This window comes from Cloeon dipterum, chromosome 2 (assembly GCF_949628265.1).
Source record: "Cloeon dipterum chromosome 2, ieCloDipt1.1, whole genome shotgun sequence".
NCBI lineage: Eukaryota > Metazoa > Arthropoda > Insecta > Ephemeroptera > Baetidae > Cloeon > Cloeon dipterum.
Window position 1 is genome coordinate 5398304 of NC_088787.1, and position 17487 is coordinate 5415790.

The 17487-nt window shown below is 39.7% G+C and overlaps 1 protein-coding gene across 1 annotated transcript in view; it reads left to right on the top strand.

Annotated features, from left to right (window-relative positions):
* The window catches only part of kibra, a 26147-nt gene continuing 8660 nt past the window's right edge, over window positions 1-17487 (top strand). Inside the window, exons 1-7 of the mRNA XM_065481042.1 lie at window positions 1-223; window positions 9565-9674; window positions 10403-10497; window positions 14921-15029; window positions 15908-16067; window positions 16126-16540; window positions 16808-17240. Coding sequence (XP_065337114.1) covers window positions 96-223; window positions 9565-9674; window positions 10403-10497; window positions 14921-15029; window positions 15908-16067; window positions 16126-16540; window positions 16808-17240 — 1450 coding nt within the window. The 5' untranslated portion in view covers window positions 1-95. The remainder of the gene's footprint in view (window positions 224-9564; window positions 9675-10402; window positions 10498-14920; window positions 15030-15907; window positions 16068-16125; window positions 16541-16807; window positions 17241-17487) is intronic.

The following is a 17487-nucleotide window of genomic DNA, read 5'->3' on the forward strand; positions in this document are numbered from 1 at the left end:
GTCACGCGCACCGATAATGAGGTATTCAACATGGCGCAGTGAGTGCCACTCAGTGCTCGCGGCAGCTCCGATGTGAATGCTGGACGAAGCGCGCGATGCGGCGTAGACGCAACGGGGAGCTACCCCTGCCCAACGGATGGGAAATGGGGCGCGATTTCGACGGCAAAATCTACTACATCGACCACAACAACCGGAAGACGTCGTGGATCGACCCTCGCGACAGGTAGGCAGCAGCAGCCGAGCTGCGAACCTTCGGGGGCCCCGCGCAGTGGCGGGCACCACAATCCCCGACGCCGCGCGGCACTTCTACCCCGGGCCCCGGGGCCACCCCTCGCGTCGCCACCGAGCCGAAAACGCGCCCCCGGCCTCCGTCGAGGGCCGTGTCGGCCGAATCGGCTGGTATTTTGGTTGGGAAGCGCTGCGTCGACCGTGCTGCCCCCGCGCCGAAAACGCGCGAGCCTCCCGCCTGCGGTGACCTGCAAGCGAACGGATTGTGTGTGTGAGTGAGTGAGTGCCTCGTTCGCCAAACGATTCACGGAAAATTCTATGCGTGCTCCGACTTCTGTGTCTTAAATTTAATCGAAAAAATTCCGGCAAAATCGGACGGATCATTGATTTTGCACAATTTCTGTCTTCTACGGGGTCAAAAATTCGTTCTTTCGCCTATTTCGAACACTGGAGGGAGAAAATGTGTTTGGCCTTCAAAATATTCAAACGATTTTCGATAAATTACCTAACAAGCGTCTCCCAGAGTGTAATGCAATACATAAAAGAGAAGCGCCGTTGCCAACCCCTGGCTATCTCGAGTCTTAAAATTCTTTTAAAACGTTTTAATGAAAAATGATCGTTTACTTTAGCTAAAAATTAAGTTTAAATTAAAAAATAAAGCTAAAAATTTAAGTTTAAACCCCCGAATATCAGGAAAATCCGAGTTTAATATTGCAAAAAAATTTGAAAATTCGAATACAGCATCCCTTATCCTTTTAAACAGTGGAACTTTTTTTATCCAGGACCACGACACGCCAACCCATTTTTACCTATTCCTTGCGCAAGAAATGAATTCATTTCATATTTCATAAAATTTGCGGTTAGAGTGGTCTAAATAATCCCTTACTAGACTTTCCCTTTAGAACTGCCATTTTAACTGGCTCAATTTCTCAAAACATTTTTGAGATTTTATTAAATTTTAAAGAAATATTGCGATTTTACAAGTCGTGGTCACAGGGAACTAATTTGAAAATGATCTAAAAGGGTTCCGAATCATCCTACTAGGATTAAACCCACCCGGGTCTTTCGACCAGACTAAAAAACCCCTTAAAACCCACTAGTTCACCCAAGGCTCCAATAATTTCAGTAAAAAATAAAATGCGGGAAATTAAAAGAAAATTATGTGTTTTGGCCGTGTTTTAACGCTATGCAAGTAGTGTTGCATTTTTCCGCATCGCAAAATTGACTAGACCTGGGGTATGGGCAGTTTGAATTTGTAAAACCCCTAGTAAACCCATAATGTTACCCGGCTGGGGTTTTCGAGACACAGGAAGACTCTCAGATGATCTTGCTGGGTAAATATTGATTTTATTTTTTTTATAAATGTTGGCGTTTTGCATAATATCCAACGGTTTGCTTATTTTAATTTAAAGTATTCACCGATTAAACATTATTTTTTCCTACAATTTCATGCCGTTTGAAGTAGAGCGTATTCAAGAAAGGTTTTTTTCTGTTCCTGATTAGAAATTGGATTACCAGTCCGGTCCTATACCTGATTTTTCCTGTTTTTTTTTTTCTTAAGTTTAGTTTCATTCAACAAAATGGTCTTTTATTAATTTTTATACATATTTCGTTTACTTTTAATTATTTGAATCTTCTATTTTCTCAGATTTTCAAAGTTTTTGAATTGTGTTGATACAAAAATTCCTAATTCACCTTTATGAACTAATCAGAAAAATACTATGCACTCCGCACAGAATTTAATTTAAGAGTGTTTCGTCTTGGCCCCGGTAAAATTGCGCAACGCTCAAAAAACACCCAAATTTTCATTGTCGAATTGATTGTTGACCTTTTCTTGCAACAAGGAAATTCGCGTTTGGTTGTTGAAAGCTACGCAATTTTGCCGGGACCAGGACGATTTCGAAAAAATGCCAAATAAATTGCAGAAAACCCCCGAAAAAAATGTTATTCTTGATACAGTTCATTATTTCCGTAAGATGCTTGTTCGTTCAAACACCACTGACTATAATGAAAGAGTTTTGCTTTTCAAATATACAATTTTAGAGCAAAATTGTGAACGCCGTGGATAATTTTTTGGCTAAATGTAACATTAAAGAAAGTAAGCGTTTGTAAAGTAGTATCAGTATTAAAAGTTATGCCGTCATTAAATGATTGATTATAAAAAAGACCAAGGATGGAATTGTTCAAAAGCAAAATTCCTGTCTTGTCCTGTCCCTGAAAAATATTCTTGTTTCCTGTTTCCATTTGCTGTCTTGGATTGGAATACGCTCTATAGTTTGAAGACAAAAAATCTCTTTAAAAAAGGGCTTCTTCTCAGTCAACTGCAAATACAAATATCAATATAATCCACCACCTAAAGAAACTAAAACAAAAAATCGTATAATTTATTCATTTTTTTTGCCCTTAACCGGCATCCAAAATAAACCTGAGATCGCGTGCAGTGCTGCGACGCTTTCCGGCCACGGAAAAGAATTTCCTCGAGGACAGGTGTGAGAGATCACCTGCGCAAAGTCTGGAGCTCCATCTCCCAAGGATCACAATGCCAAAACTTGTTTTGCAGTTTCGTGCTCGCACCGGGGGGGGGGGGAGAAGAAGAAGTTCTCCTTATAATTTTAAGAATGGTAGCAGCGGTTTGTTTACATAAACTATATATATATAAATTTTGCATGGCTGCTAAATACACGCATTTTTTATAAAAGAAAAATCAGTGCAGCGGTAAAAAGCGTTTTCTTCAATCTGCACCATTTTGCGGTTCAGTTTTCAATAATTTGTTAATTATTAGCTCACTTGAAACATGGTCAGTTTTAAAAATTTTTGAAGAAATAGAGGCAGAGTAAATGGCATCCAAAAGTAAAACTCTGCACAATAGAGGAACTTTCAACCACTCTCCAACCGCAAATTTTATGATTTTTTCAGGGAAAATATGGAATAATTTCATTTCCTGCCTTTTTTTATGTGAAAATCCGGCCAATAAGGTAACGCAAAAATGCAATCTTGCTACTTTGACCGAATTTTTCGATGTGACAGGTCCTAAATATTTTTAAACGCATCTTGGGTAAACCCTCGGCATTATCTGACTGACTGAATGGGCGCATGCCAATGGCCTTATTAAATGAGTAGCAAAAAAGGAATGCATTTCTTTCTTTCTTTCTTTCTCAAGCGAGCGAGCGAGCAGAAATAATCGCACGCTTGCGTAACCTGCCAAATAGGCTGTCGTTTGCATTGAATCGACAATTCATTTGGCTACGCATTCTTCGCTCCATTCACAAAAGGCCACACTCAAACAAAAAATTCTAAAATGTTCATTGAAATTTTTAAATATAAAATGCTGATTTTGTTGCCGCATAGGCGACTAGGCGTACTCGACAAGGAAATGAAGCGAATGAGGAAATAAAATAGCGACCAGCTCATCTTCCACTTGACAAGAAGGAAAATCTAAAGAATTTTTATGTAAACTGACCGCCTGAAGGATCGGAACTATAAAAATCCCCGTTTTACAAATTTCTTGCACAAGAAATGAATTTTTTTTACATTTCTCCCTTTTAAAAATTTAAAATTAGCAGTTGGTTTAGTCAAAAAATTTCCTCGACAGTGCAGATTTTTTCTTTTAAATTCCACAATTTCTCCTAAAAAATTACCTCTGACAATTTTTCAATCCAATGGCATGAGCCAATAATTAAAATTAAAAATTTGAAACTGAGGCACAAACATTGCCTGCAAGAACGGGTAAAAATAGAAAAGAAATAACTTTTGTGTATCACAAACATCGATTTGCAGTCGAAATGTCGGCCGGCATCAGAGAACCATTTTCGCGTGCAGATCGAGTTATTGCTGTTCTTTGGGAATGAAGAAGACAGAAAGACGAAGCTGCATGGCTCTCGATTCGAGAAGTGAAAAAGCAGCACGCAACGGGCGGAGAGCTGGTTTCCAGACGCGCCGCGCGCGATTGTTATTCTTTTGATGGGAAAGCATTTATTATCACACGCCACAGTTTTAGTCGAGTTTCTCATGTTTCACGAAAGAGAAAAAGAGAGAGAGAGAGAGACAGACGCCTCGCATTTATTTTCTCAGATTGAAATTTTTGCACTTATGGCCGCGCGTCCTAATTAAATTTTTATTGCCTCGACGTTCCCTCGGCCCTGGAAATAATTTATTCCGCAAAAAATGAAATTAACTTTCGGGACTGTCCGATTGCAAGTGTGTAGGGAACGGGTGGTCTCTTTTTCGCGTCATTATTTGGGGAATATTCGCTGGCGCACACGCAGACGGCTTGGCGACCCCGGCGCTATTTCGGTTTGCAAGCAGCGTGTGATGTCAACAAGCGCGCCGCGGCGCATTCCTCGCGCACCACCGACGTGCGGCGGGCGGGCGGGCAGGCGTTCTCCGAGCCACAAAAGTGAAAGTGCATCGCCGGCACCGGCACTCGCCTTTTTCGGACGCGAGCAATGTTTCAAACGCGGCCCAAAAGTCCAAAAGGCTCAAGGCTCCATACCTGCGGAGGGTCTGATCGACGTGCATTTTTTTAAAATTTAAAACGTGAAATTTTGTCACGCTTCTTGACACTTGAATTTAAAATTAAAACATTTATTTAATTAAAAGGAATTTTTGAGTTAAATTAGTAACTAAGCTAGATTTTAAAAATTTGCAGGTAATTTAATTTATTTCCCTCTGTTTAAATTAAATTTCCTTCACCAAATTCATCCATTTAAAATAATTCTTTAAAAAAATCCTATTTTACTTAAATTAAATCAAATACATGGTAAAACCATATTATTAAGCTTTGGAAATCGCATCCCGGGTGTTGTTGTCACGGTGCACTTGTCAAAAAGGGGAAGTGCATTTTTTTCACCGGGTCGACGCTTCAACAACCACATCCTGCCAGCATCCCCGACCCTTTTCTCCCCCAGTGTCCTCTCTGTCCGCGTCCCCCCGGTATGAAATGGAATTCGACTGAGCTTGAAGCTTGATGCACGACACACGCGTGGAATTCGTTGAAAAAATAAAAACAGCCTGCCGGCCACGCTGCGGCGCAAAGGGGAAGACGCTCCTAAAATGAGATGTGTGCTTCCTGTCTGGCTTTCACATTGATTTCGACCCTGCTAGAACTGCACTGAGCATGCACACGTGTGGATTGTTGATCTCGCACTTGATTGCACACCCACTGAAAAAACAACACAACAATCAGTTTGGTAGTTCAGGAATGCTGGGTTCTAGTTTGTCACAAAATTGGTCTGAATTGAGTTAAAATTTAGTTTCTATTCTTATACAATCCTAGTTTTTTTTTTAAATAAAGGATTTCAAACGATTTTCCGCCCCGAAAATACTTTTTACTGGCACCAGCGGTTACAAATATCCAGATATGGAATAAATTTATTTCTTGCGCAAGAAATAGGTATCAATTGAGTGGTAAAAACCGTTAAAAAGCAATGGTGGGAGAAAAAGGGTGGAAAGTAAATGCAAAAGCCCAGGAAGAATCGTTTCGGACTTCCTAAAATTGGCCCAGCAGGTTAAGGCTGTTCAAGGAGCTCATAGGTTGCCAGAGGAATGGGTTGGAATGATCGCCCCCTGGAATTAAATCAGTAAAAATGGGTTGTCTTGCCAGTGATACCAACTAAACTAAACTATAATCAGCTATACCAGTACCTTTTGGGTACTCAGGGAAGTGATTGTATGTCGAAACAACATACAAATCATCAGGATTTTCAATAATATCAATTCCTGAATGACACCCTGAGACCAGGGATCGATTAATTACTTATTTTGTTGGTTTTTCTGATCTCCGGGGAGTCTCAAAGCTTGTTCAGATGCTAAAAATCCACTGATAGTTCAATTTTAAAATTCGTTTTTTCACCCTTAGAGCTACAGATTTCTCCATTGTTTTGTCTTCACTTAAAAAATATAAAACAGGTCCTCTTCAAGCAGCTTTAATAGAATTAAAAAAAAATCTAAAAATACTCGATTTAAAAAAATAAAAATAGGTGAGTCAAACCAAGATTCTCACGAGGGCATGTCTTCCAGGTTTCCCCCTCGGAGTCAACCCTCGAAACCTATGGATTACGACAATTTAATAAATATTTTACTACTCCAAAAACCAAAATTAAACAACGAAAACAAATTAAACGTTCCAAAAGACGTTTTAAAAATTGTGTCTGTATTTCTTCAAAATCTCTTTGAAATAAAAAACTCGAATTTTTCCACACATTCTTTCTCAAGGCCAAAGTTCATCAGGAAACGATCAAACCCGATGCGTGACTTTCCAAAACCACTCGAAATTCCACTTAATTTATAATTTCCCAAGAGGAGGTTGGTTCATCACTCAACTCGCATGGGAGCACGGGAGGAATTCGCGGCGTGGGAATCGGGTGCAATGGGAATAATAATTGGCCGGGCGATGCGGTTGTCGGCGCGGCTGTGGCGGCGGCGGCCGCGGCGGTGGCGGGAAGAGTCCACCCGATTTTATTTCTGCACGCCGAGGGGCCGCCGGCGTTGGGCGGTTGCTGCTCCAGCCCGAAATAGGTCTTGGAGAGGCGCAGCCGGTCGGGAAATCAATCGGAAAGGCCGGCCCAGGTGTTGATCATACCGTGCAGGCCGGCGCCGCGCGTCTTCGGACGTTCGGACCACGAATTCCACTCCACGTGCTTGATAGCGGCCACTTTCGGCCCGCTTAATCACGCACGCCGCCGCGCTATCATCGCTATCTCACAGATTTGGAGCACATTTTTTTCACTCGATAATAATTGCTGATAAGATGATCGAGAGGCAATTTGGGACAGACCTGATATTTTTTGTTTCTTCGGTAGGGGACGAGTTTAAGAAAAACCGGAATAAAATTCTCTAGGTGCATACGCCGTTAATGTTAAAAATTGTCAAAAGATGACGCCACCGCTTACTTTCGTAATAAATTTAATTTTATGGAACTTCCGCTCTGATTTCAGACTCAATCCTGTCACTGTGCATTATTCTTCACTTCATAAGTTTTCTTTTGACGTGCTGGAAACCTAAATCAATTAAGTCAATCGCCGTAGAGACGTCGGAAAAGATTTTATGTTTCAAAAATAGTTTTACGTGATTTTACGGCAATTGGCTGAACCGATTTTGGTTTTCAGCACGTCAAAAGAAAGCAAATTAATTAAAGAATGCACAGTGGCAAGATTGAGTCTGAAATCGCAGCGGAAGGGCCATAAAATTAAATTAATTACGAAAGTATACGGTGGCGCCATCTGTTGGCGGCTGCGAACACTATTACTCCAGGGCTACCGTTAGGTAAGGGTTCGATTTTCCAGGGGCTCTAGCATGTTTTTCAGGCTTAAATTCAACCACTGACCTTCCGCAGCTTAAAAACTGAAAAATTCAAAATTTCGAAAGTAAAAAAATTGTTAATTTTTCTGTGCAAATTGGCATCTTTTGGCATTCCGATTTTATGTTTAAACATCATTAGAATTCACAAACCAAAAAATCAAAATTGTGTGCTTAATCAAATAATATTAAAAAAAATTAAAATAAATTCAAAGTTGATTTTTTGGTTTGACAAATACTTTGAAAATCCTAGACTATAAAAAATTATTTCCTAACGTTTCACAACGCTCTATGTTATTCATTAATGAAAATCCTTCCTTTCATTCGGATAATTCGAGACAAAATTTAAAAATACTCTTATCTCTCTTGAGAAATGCTACAAATTCTTTATAGAAATACCGTTGTTCCAAATACCATTAAAATTCCTCCAGTCTGATAATCTGGAAGCTTTCTCATAATTCCGTCTGTAATTTCCTTACGTTCAAGTAAAAATAATTCTCTCGGAAAATCCCACTCGGTGAGCGTGACGAAAATGAATCAGAAAGAAATTATTTGCGTAAACGCAAAGGCGTTGGAATCGAGTGAGTAACTCTTCAGCGATGCTATCTCCGAAGCCGAGGTCAGTGTTACACACCAGATCACGGTAGAATTATTTACCAATTATATCTGCCATCCAAACCGCAGCAGATGTTTTCCCAAATTGAAAAGGGAGGAAATGATGGTTGATATGGGGATTAGGGTTCGCCTCGGGAGTTGCAAAGCAAGAGTGGAATGTGGTTGGTTTGTTATCACATTTACCGTCTGCCGAGAGCCAGAGATAAAGCCTCTCCTTGTCATTACTTTGACACTCTCTATGTAACGGGGTTTTCTGTTTAACTGGAGCAAGTTTCTGTTTCTGCAATTGAATTTTGTCAGGGGGAAAGTTGGGAATTTTTTAATTTAAAAATTTAAAATGCTTACCGTATTTACCTTAAAATTCCAGAGGAGAAACGGATTAAATAAAAATATTTGGTCCTTTATTTAAATTTAATGTTTACAAATTAGATTTTTTGTGTTATTTTTGCTGATGATTCAATTTAGACATTTTCCATACAAATTAAAATTGTTAATCAAAAATTGTTAAAATTGCTCCTTGTTAAATATTTAAATTAACAAATTAGGTTTGCATTTTTTTACCGTTGATTCGATTTAGACTATTTTTCATAGGGACGCGGCAATGGGCTGGGTCTGTGTGATTCTTCCCAAAGCCAACAATGCAGGCTCACGCTCGTATTGTGTACCCAAAAGCAAACTGGAGACTCTGATCGACTGCATAAAGTTCTTGCAGTGGATTCGTTCCCCTCCACACAGTTATTTCAATTTAAAAATTAGGTTTGCATTTTTTTTGCATTGATTAGGAATTTTAATGCGAGTTTTAAAGCGTTCAGATCGGGAGGGTTCGGGTGTTGGCACAAAGTGGAGCCGCTCGCTGACTGAGAATTGCTCGCGGAAAGGCATCTGCGCCTTGCTGACATGAGACGACAAACAAACACACACACACACACACACACACTCGACTCTCGTGGGCGTGCGTGCGTTATCAAGAGGGCCTTGGCATTCCTCGCGGCTCGCGTCACTTGGTTCGCTATCACCGCCGCGATTTTTACTATTTTGCCGCAAGAAATAAAATTTTAATTCGTCTCGAGATATTTTCCCCGTTTTTACGGCCGGCGAGATGATGATCATATTTTTTACATTTCTTTCTCTGCGTTGCTGCTGGAGACGGAGCGAGCAGATGCTTCGATTTGGGCAATAAAATGCGTGGCATGCGAGCCTGCTATTTTTACAGCGGCCCGAGAGGGTGTCTGCTGATGCATTCTGCGCTTATCGCAGCTGCCGCTTTTTCTACTTCCACTTCTTCTTCTTCTTCTTCGGCGGCGGCGGCGGCGGCGGACGCCAGCCAGCACCCTGCCGTGGGAAACTACTGGCTCCCTTTCTTATCCGAATAAATGAATAAATCCCTATAAAATTTTTTTAAATTAAAAAAAAATTAATTTGCAGGTTGACGAGGCCACTGGACTTCTCGGAATGCGTCGGCAACGAGTTGCCCGTCGACTGGGAAGAGTCGTACGACCCCAAAATCGGAGTCTACTACATCAACCACAAATGCCGTAAGTCCTCTAGTATGAATTTAAAAAAATTAACAGTTCGAAGCCGCCAACAGATGGCGCCACCGGATTCTTTGGTAATAATTTTAATTTTAATTAATATCCGCTGTGATTTCATACTCAATCCTGTTTTTTATGCATTCTTCACTTAATTTTCTTTCTTTCGAAGGTCTGAAAACGAATATCAGTCGAACCATTCGCCGTAGAAATGTTGAAAAAATTTATATTTAAGAAAAAATAGTTTTTCATGATTCTACGTCGAATGGCTTAACTAATTTTGGTTTTCAGCACGTCAAAAGAAAGAATTTTACTCAAAGAATGCACATTGCCAAAGATTGAGTCTGAAATCGCAGTAAAATTCCTTAAAATTAAAGTATACGGTGGCGCCATCTGTTTGAAGCTTCGAACTACTGGTGTATTAGAGCAAAAAATTGAAAATAAATAAAAAAAAACAAAAATTCCGGCGCTTGCCCTCGCGCCTGTCAACCAACAACTTACTATTTTTAATTTGATGCTCTCTGTGAGGAATTCCATGCACCATTTATTTTCTCCGCTGCCTCTCGCGTCCGTTTTTTTCTCTCTCTCTCTCAGGCTCGGTCTGGCTGGCGTATTCAAATGAGCAGATGGTGGCTCGAAAAATGTTTCGAATTCCTACCCCGCGTGTGCGTCTCTCTCTCTCTCTCTTTCTCTCGCATGATCTGATGATCTCTGTTTTGTCTGTTTCTGGGCAGAAACGACGCAGATGGAGGATCCAAGACTGGAATGGCGCTCGAAGCAGGAAAAAATGCTGCGAGAGTACCTGCAAACGGCGCAAGACGCCCTCGAGGTGAGTTTTTTTATATATTCAATTTTTTGAAATTAATTATTTTTTTCGTATTAATGATTAAGAAGTTATCGAGAGGAATTTAACCTTCCTGCTGAACACAATGCATTTATAACGCCGCGCCGCGTCCGTCGCCTTGAAGTGCAGAAAGAATGCAGTTCGTTCGTTCTTTCTTTCCTTCATTCTGTCGCTCCTTTAGAATAAGAAGAAAGGCCGCGCGAGTAATTTGTTATGAAAGCATGGTGGTTTGTTTTTGCGCGATTTGTGCGCCGCGTAACACGGCGGCTGCAAATGCTTTGCCTCTCGCGCCTAGGGTTGCCACACGCTCCGCCGTTTCGCAACAACAACAAAAAAAAAATGATAAATAGTGCGGAGTGTTGAATTTAATTTTTTTTTCTTCATGGCCATCAACGCATTTTTTTTTTCTTTGTGTTGCTCGTAAAAAGTAAATTTACTGGTGAAATAATTCTTTTAATTTGATAATCTGATTAACAGTTATAAAAGAAATTCAGGTAATTTGAATAAGTTTTTATTTTTGCAAGGGTCCTTTTAATTTTTTGAAGTTTTTATAGATTTTAAATATTTTTAAATTCCGATTCTTTAATTTTACACGGAGCTAAATAAATTTTAAAAACAGATTTTCTAAAATTAAAGAAAATTTTAATTGAAATGTTCCAGCACCAATTTGACGTGGCAATAATTAAATTAAAAATTAATTTTGGGTTGTATTTTGGATAACTTAAATAAGTTTTGGGTATTTTGATTTTTTTAAAAATGTTCTGTAACGGCCAGTTGAAATTGCACATTTTAGAAAAATTTGCTGGGTAAGAAAAAAACGAAATTTAATCAGCTTTCTGAAAAAAGACAGTTTTTGACGCTTTTCTATCAACTAATGAATTTTAATCAGGCCAAACAAAGATCCATTTCAAAAATCTGCAATTTATTAAAAATTAAAAAATAATTTTCAAGACTCAAAATAGCTATTTTTACCTTCTCGCCATTAAATTTTCATATAATGTTTCTCAGCCCGGAAGCAATTAATTTCCCTTTCTCAAAAAAGAGGGCGTAACCTTGAAAATTCGGAAAGATTTTACATATTTTAAAATAAAAAATCACAATCACTCCTCAAAAATAAATTTTAAAAATATTTTGGCGAAAATAACGTTGTAAAAAACACTGTTATTTCATCAGCTTTCAGTATTTGTTTGGTTTATTGCGTTTTTAGCTGTAAACCATACAATCTTGTCGGGAATTTTTTATTTGGAGCATCGTAAACGACCCACTGATTAAGATTGGTCTTAATATTAAAAGTGTCAACAACCCCAAATTGAGGAAAAATGTTTACAAAACAATTTTTGATGTTATTTTGAATCTTAAAATTAAAAAAAAATTGCCAAAATTGAAAAACTTCCTTTACTTGACGTGCGTTTGTTGCCAAAAATTTATATTTTCCTTATTAGTAAATTTAGTTTTCACTCTCAATCGTCAAATCCAAAAATTTTCTTTAGAAAAAATTGCATTTCTGCATATTTTTCTAATTTCGACATTTCGACTCTGCCTCTCCGGCCGCGAATTCGAATCATGCGTGCATTAGAATTTTTGCGAGTGGTCGTGCGGCAACCCTGTCGGGTCATTTGGCATGATCGGCGCTCATTATAACAACAACATGCACGGCGAGAGCGTAATAGCGGCTGGCTGCGCGGACTGGCGGGCGAGAGAGGAGAGCGCGCGAGCGAGTGGCCCCGAGAGCCGCCGCGCCGCCGAGAGAGCGAGAGAGAGAGAGAGAGAGAGAGAGAGAGAGAGAGAGAGAGCAAAGGAATGCGGCGTTGCCGCGGCCGGTTCGGGTCAACCGCAGCCGCGAGCCAAAGCGCCGACGCTTTTCGGCATCGGCAACCGGGCTTGTGTGTGTGTGAGTGTGTGTGTGTGTGTGTGTGAGGCTACCTGAGTTACGCGCGACTCCACGCCGACCCGCCGCGGACTGGGCTCCAGCAAGCATTGCCGCCGCCGCCGCTGCCTCAGCCGCCACGCCACGTGAGAGCAGGTGGACGCGCGGTACCCGCCACCGCACCAGCACCGAACCTCACGTGCGCCGCGTGCTACCCGCACAACCGCCTTTGCCAATACGCACAGAACACAGAACACGCACAGCTCCAATGTTGACGTTTTTTGGCAAAGGCTAAAATTCGATTGGGAATAATTGAATTTTATTTTTTCTCAGTAAGGAAATCTGGCTTTTTTCCGCATTGAAATTTAAAATAATAATAAAACAGGGTGGGATTTTCTTATACCTACTGGTTTTCATCAATTTTTAACACTTTATTAATTTTTTCCATTTTTCTCCAGTGAGAATCTAAAATTTGCGGTCCAAATTGGTCCAAATTTCCTCTTCTGTGCAGATTTTTACTTGTAAATTGCAATTTTCTTCTTTGATTTCCCCAAGAATTTATCTCTGACAATTTTTAAAGTCGAGGAAATGAGCAAATAATTAGAAAATTATTGAAAACTGGGGTGCAAACATTGCCTGTTAGAAGCTGGTTAAAATTTAACATTTCACTCCACTGCATTTTTTTAAAGTCTGATAGCCGTATTATAAGGGTCCGGGTTTGCCTCTGAAAATTATAGAAAATATTAAAATGAAAAAAAGAATTTTTATAGGATGAAATTCTCGATTAAATTATTTTGATTTTGGGTATTTTGACTTTTCCATAAAAATTTTAAAAGTTCTCCAAAGGGCAGTTAAATTTATTTTTGCGAAAATCGTAAGTTTGAGAAACATTTTTTGCTTAATAGGAAAAAACGAAATTAATTCAGCTTTTTGAAAATAAGCAGTTTTTGACGCTTCTTTTATCTAGAAAATACTTGCACATGCAGAAACCCCGGAAAAAATCATTTTTTCCTGGAAATCGCGGGTTTCGGCGAGCCTCGGAGTCTTAACAAATTTAAAAATTGAATTTTAAAAATTCTGTATAAAGGAGAGCAAAAAAATTTTCTCTTCTTTCAAGGGAGACTAAAATTATGGATCGTGAAACTTTAGTTATTTTGGATCGCTCTTTATCCATAATTTTGAGTTAAAAATAATTAAATAAGTGATTTGCCATCAGAAAAGGCATTTTTCGATTTTCCCGATGAATTTCAATTTTCTTTTACGAAATTTAGACAAATTAAGGATCCTAACAGCCTGGGCAACCCTCAAACAAACCTCGAAAATTAATTATATCCAATACAATATTAAATAATTTAACTAAACTGGACGAGACAAAATTACCGATGTGATCATGGAAATTCTTAAAAAAAGTCCTAAATAATAGTGACGCAAAACGGGAAAACCAAATGTTAGAATTAAGGTTCGAGAAAAAAAATCCAAACCCCAATGAGACCTGACGATATTATGACAATAGACCGTAAATTTACTAAAAAACTTGAATAATTTTAAATAAAAACAAGCAGCGATTTATTGGTTGGCGCACTTTAAAACCGTCCAAAAACTGTAATAATTTATTTTAGTAGAGGGAATATATATTTTTCAACCGAGCTCGCATAGTTTTATTAATTAATTAGACGCACGAATTGTTGTTTGATGTAGGAGCACGCTTCCTGTTTCCTGTTTTGTGTACCACGTAGAGGAATGCTGTCTGAATGAGCGTGATTTGAATAGCTGGTTCCGGTCTTTGATTAAATCTAACCCGGTCAATTTTGTTCGTAATTTAAACTAATTTTTAAATAAATCGGAATTCATATTTTATTTAGTTCCTGAGTTCAAATACAGACTACCCACGTAGACAATTGTGTTTTTGTGAAATATAGTTGTCCTTTGTCCACTTGAAGTTCTTAAAGAAAAAATAAATAATAACAAACACATGCCTGCTGATCCATAACAAAAATTCCTGCGAGTGGAATGCCTTTGAAACCATCCTTTCCTCGCAATGAACAAAGGGAAGAATTATCCTGGGCGCCAGCACAGCGTTGGGTGAGCGACAAGGATAATTTTTTTCTACACTGCGCAGGCATTCTGTTCAGCACCAGGGTACGTTATTAACGATCACCACCTGGCGCGTGTGTCGCCTCTTCCCCTTCCACAAGGTCAGTCGGCAAGGTCGTCGGGCCGCCAGCGGGGGATGAAGAGGAAGGAAAAAAATAAACACACAACACAGTATGCTCCCCGGCGTGTTGTGCTTTCGTTCCCTCGCGTACACTGACCGAGTTGTAAATAATAAAGACCAGAGGGGAAGAATAAGGAACTTAGAAAAAACTCAAGCATGCGGACAAAAACGTTGGACACACAAAAGATTCCCCTAAAGGTTTTTGTTATTAAGTCGACTGCGTACTTGGAATGTTCATCCTTCATATTTTTCTCGCTTTTGGGATTCAATTCTGATGGGGTGTGAATACAGTGAATGCTCAAGGAATTTTGTCCCTTTGTTCGCAGGCCAAAAAGGAAATCGTGGAAGTCAAATCGCAAAGGCTGTGCCTGGCACAGGATGAGTACAACCACCTCAACAATGCGCTCGGCACGCTCACCACCTCAAGGACGAGTCGTAAGTTTCACTTTTTTTACGTTGGAATTTTTAAATTGAAAGAAATTAGTTAAATAATAAAAATAAAAACTAATATAACAAATTAAAATAATTTAAATTATAAATAAATAAAAGAATTAAAATTCAATACTAAAATTTTTTGTTTTAAAGTATCGAAAAATTATTATAAAAATTTACCAAAGCCAATAAAATAATTAAAAATTTAATCAAATAAATGAAAATTGGATAGAAAATTTGAAATATTAAATTATAACAATTATTTTTTAAAAATTATTTAAATTAAACAAAAAATGTATTATTGGTTTAAAAAAAAATAATTTAAATTTAAGAAAAATATTAATTTTGCTATTCAAAAAATTAATATAAAAAACTGAAAAGTGTCATAAAAATAGTTAAACATTAAATAAGATTAATCAAAATTGATAGATAAAATATAAAATAAGTTTAAAAAATTAAAATTAATTAATGAAATATTTAAATTGAACAAAAAATTTAAATTGAATAATTTTTGGGTATTCAAGAAATTAATATAAATTTTGAAAAGTGTCAAAATTAAATAGCAAACAGTGCTTGCATTAAATTTCTAAATAATTCAAAATGATTTAATTATTTTCCCATTTTTTAAAACGTATTGAACAGAATTTCTAGATTAATAGCTCTTTAAATTACTATTTTAAATATTATTAGCTTCGTTTTTATTCTGTCAAATTAATTAAAACTATTTTGTCCAGGAAACCAAATTCAAATTCATCCCGTTGAATTATTTTAAAATGTTAAATTAACGAGTTCTCAAATTAAAAGAATAAATATTTAAAAAGGTTTAAAAGTCTAATTATTATATATTGTCTACATGTTTTTTTTTCTCACTTTTCTTGCAGTGTGTTCAAGTTCAAGCAGCGTTAGTACAAAATACGACCCCGACCTGCTCAAGTCGGACGTGGCGCTGGCCAAGAGCAGGGTGCAGCGGCTGAAGCGCGAGCTCGAGCAGATCAAGACGGAAGTGAGCTACACGCAGAAAGGAGTCGAAACGCTCGCCTCGTAAGTTTACTCAATTTAAAGCCAGAAGAAAATTAATTTAAACATTATTTTTACTCAGGGTGGAGCAGAAATTGGCGAACCAGATGAACTGCTACAGCATCACGGAGGCGCAGGCCATCACGATCGAGTTGAAAAACATCCAGAAGTCGCTGGACCTGGGCGTGAAGGAAAAGGCCGAGCTGATGCAGTCGCTGGCCAAGCTGAAGGACGACCTGACGCGGCTGCAGCTGTCCGAGAGCTCGCCGGACGTGTCCACCCTGAGCATTCCCATGGAGAAGCTGAGCACGGCCTCGCAGACCGACTTGAGCGTCGAGCCGGCCGTCATGCGGCTCGCCGAGATGGCCCGCATGCGCCTCCACTACGACGAGGCGCGGCAAAGGGTGCAGGACATCCAGCAGAAGCTCGCCGACCTCGAGGAAAAGGTCACCCCTGGCCAGGCAGAGTCCGACAAGGACCGACTCCTCCTCTTCCAGGTGAGATTTCTCATTCGATCGAGTTGAAATATTTTTTCGTGTCGCGGAAATTTGGCCGATGTTCTGCCCCGCCCACTTTTTAAAGGTCACCACGAGTCAGCTGGTAGAACTCGGAGAGGTCCACCACATGGAGCTAACTTCACTCTGATCAGCTGACTCGTGTGGGCGATGCAGAGGGACTTGAAAGTGGGCGGGGCGAACGATCGGCCAAATTTCCGCGGATCATTCAATTCCCAAACTCTTAAATCCTAATTTTGAATTTTTCAGGAAAAGGAGCAGTTACTGCGGGAGCTGCGGAGCAACAAGAAGCACAGCCGGTCGCAATTAGAAGTGAAGGAAATCGAGTTGCAGATCCGACGGCTGGAGCAGGACCTGAACGACGCGATGGAGTTGTCCAATCGGGCCATCGCCGACCGGCTTCGCCTTCACGAGGAGAAGCAGCTCCTTCTGCAGCAATTGAAGGACGGCCTGCGAAACATGGCGATGCTCGAGTCGCAGCTGCGAACGCTCTCGGCGTCGACGCTGAGCGCCAGTTCGAGCTCCAGTCTGGGCTCGCTCAGCACCAGCAGCAAAGCCAGCAGCAAGGGTTCCCTCAGCAGCAGCCTCAGCTTCACAGACATCTACGGTGGACCCCAGTGCACTTCCACGGAGCCCATCGACATGGTCGACCTCCACCGACGCGTCGAAAGACTTCTTCAAGGTATTTTCTGTCCTATTCTACTCACAAAACTCGAGCAATCGAAAAATTTGTCGCGGGAAGGCAGCGGTAATTGGGCCCAAAAGATGCAAAAATTCACGCCGAGTCTGATAAAATTTGGTTTTTTACTCTGCGTCACATAGGAGCCGAGATATTAATTTTTAAAGTCGTAGAAATGCGAAATGTGACATTTCAAACTTTTGGTTTTTGGGGTCCAGGCGGGGCTCTATGGGCCGGACTGCACCGATTG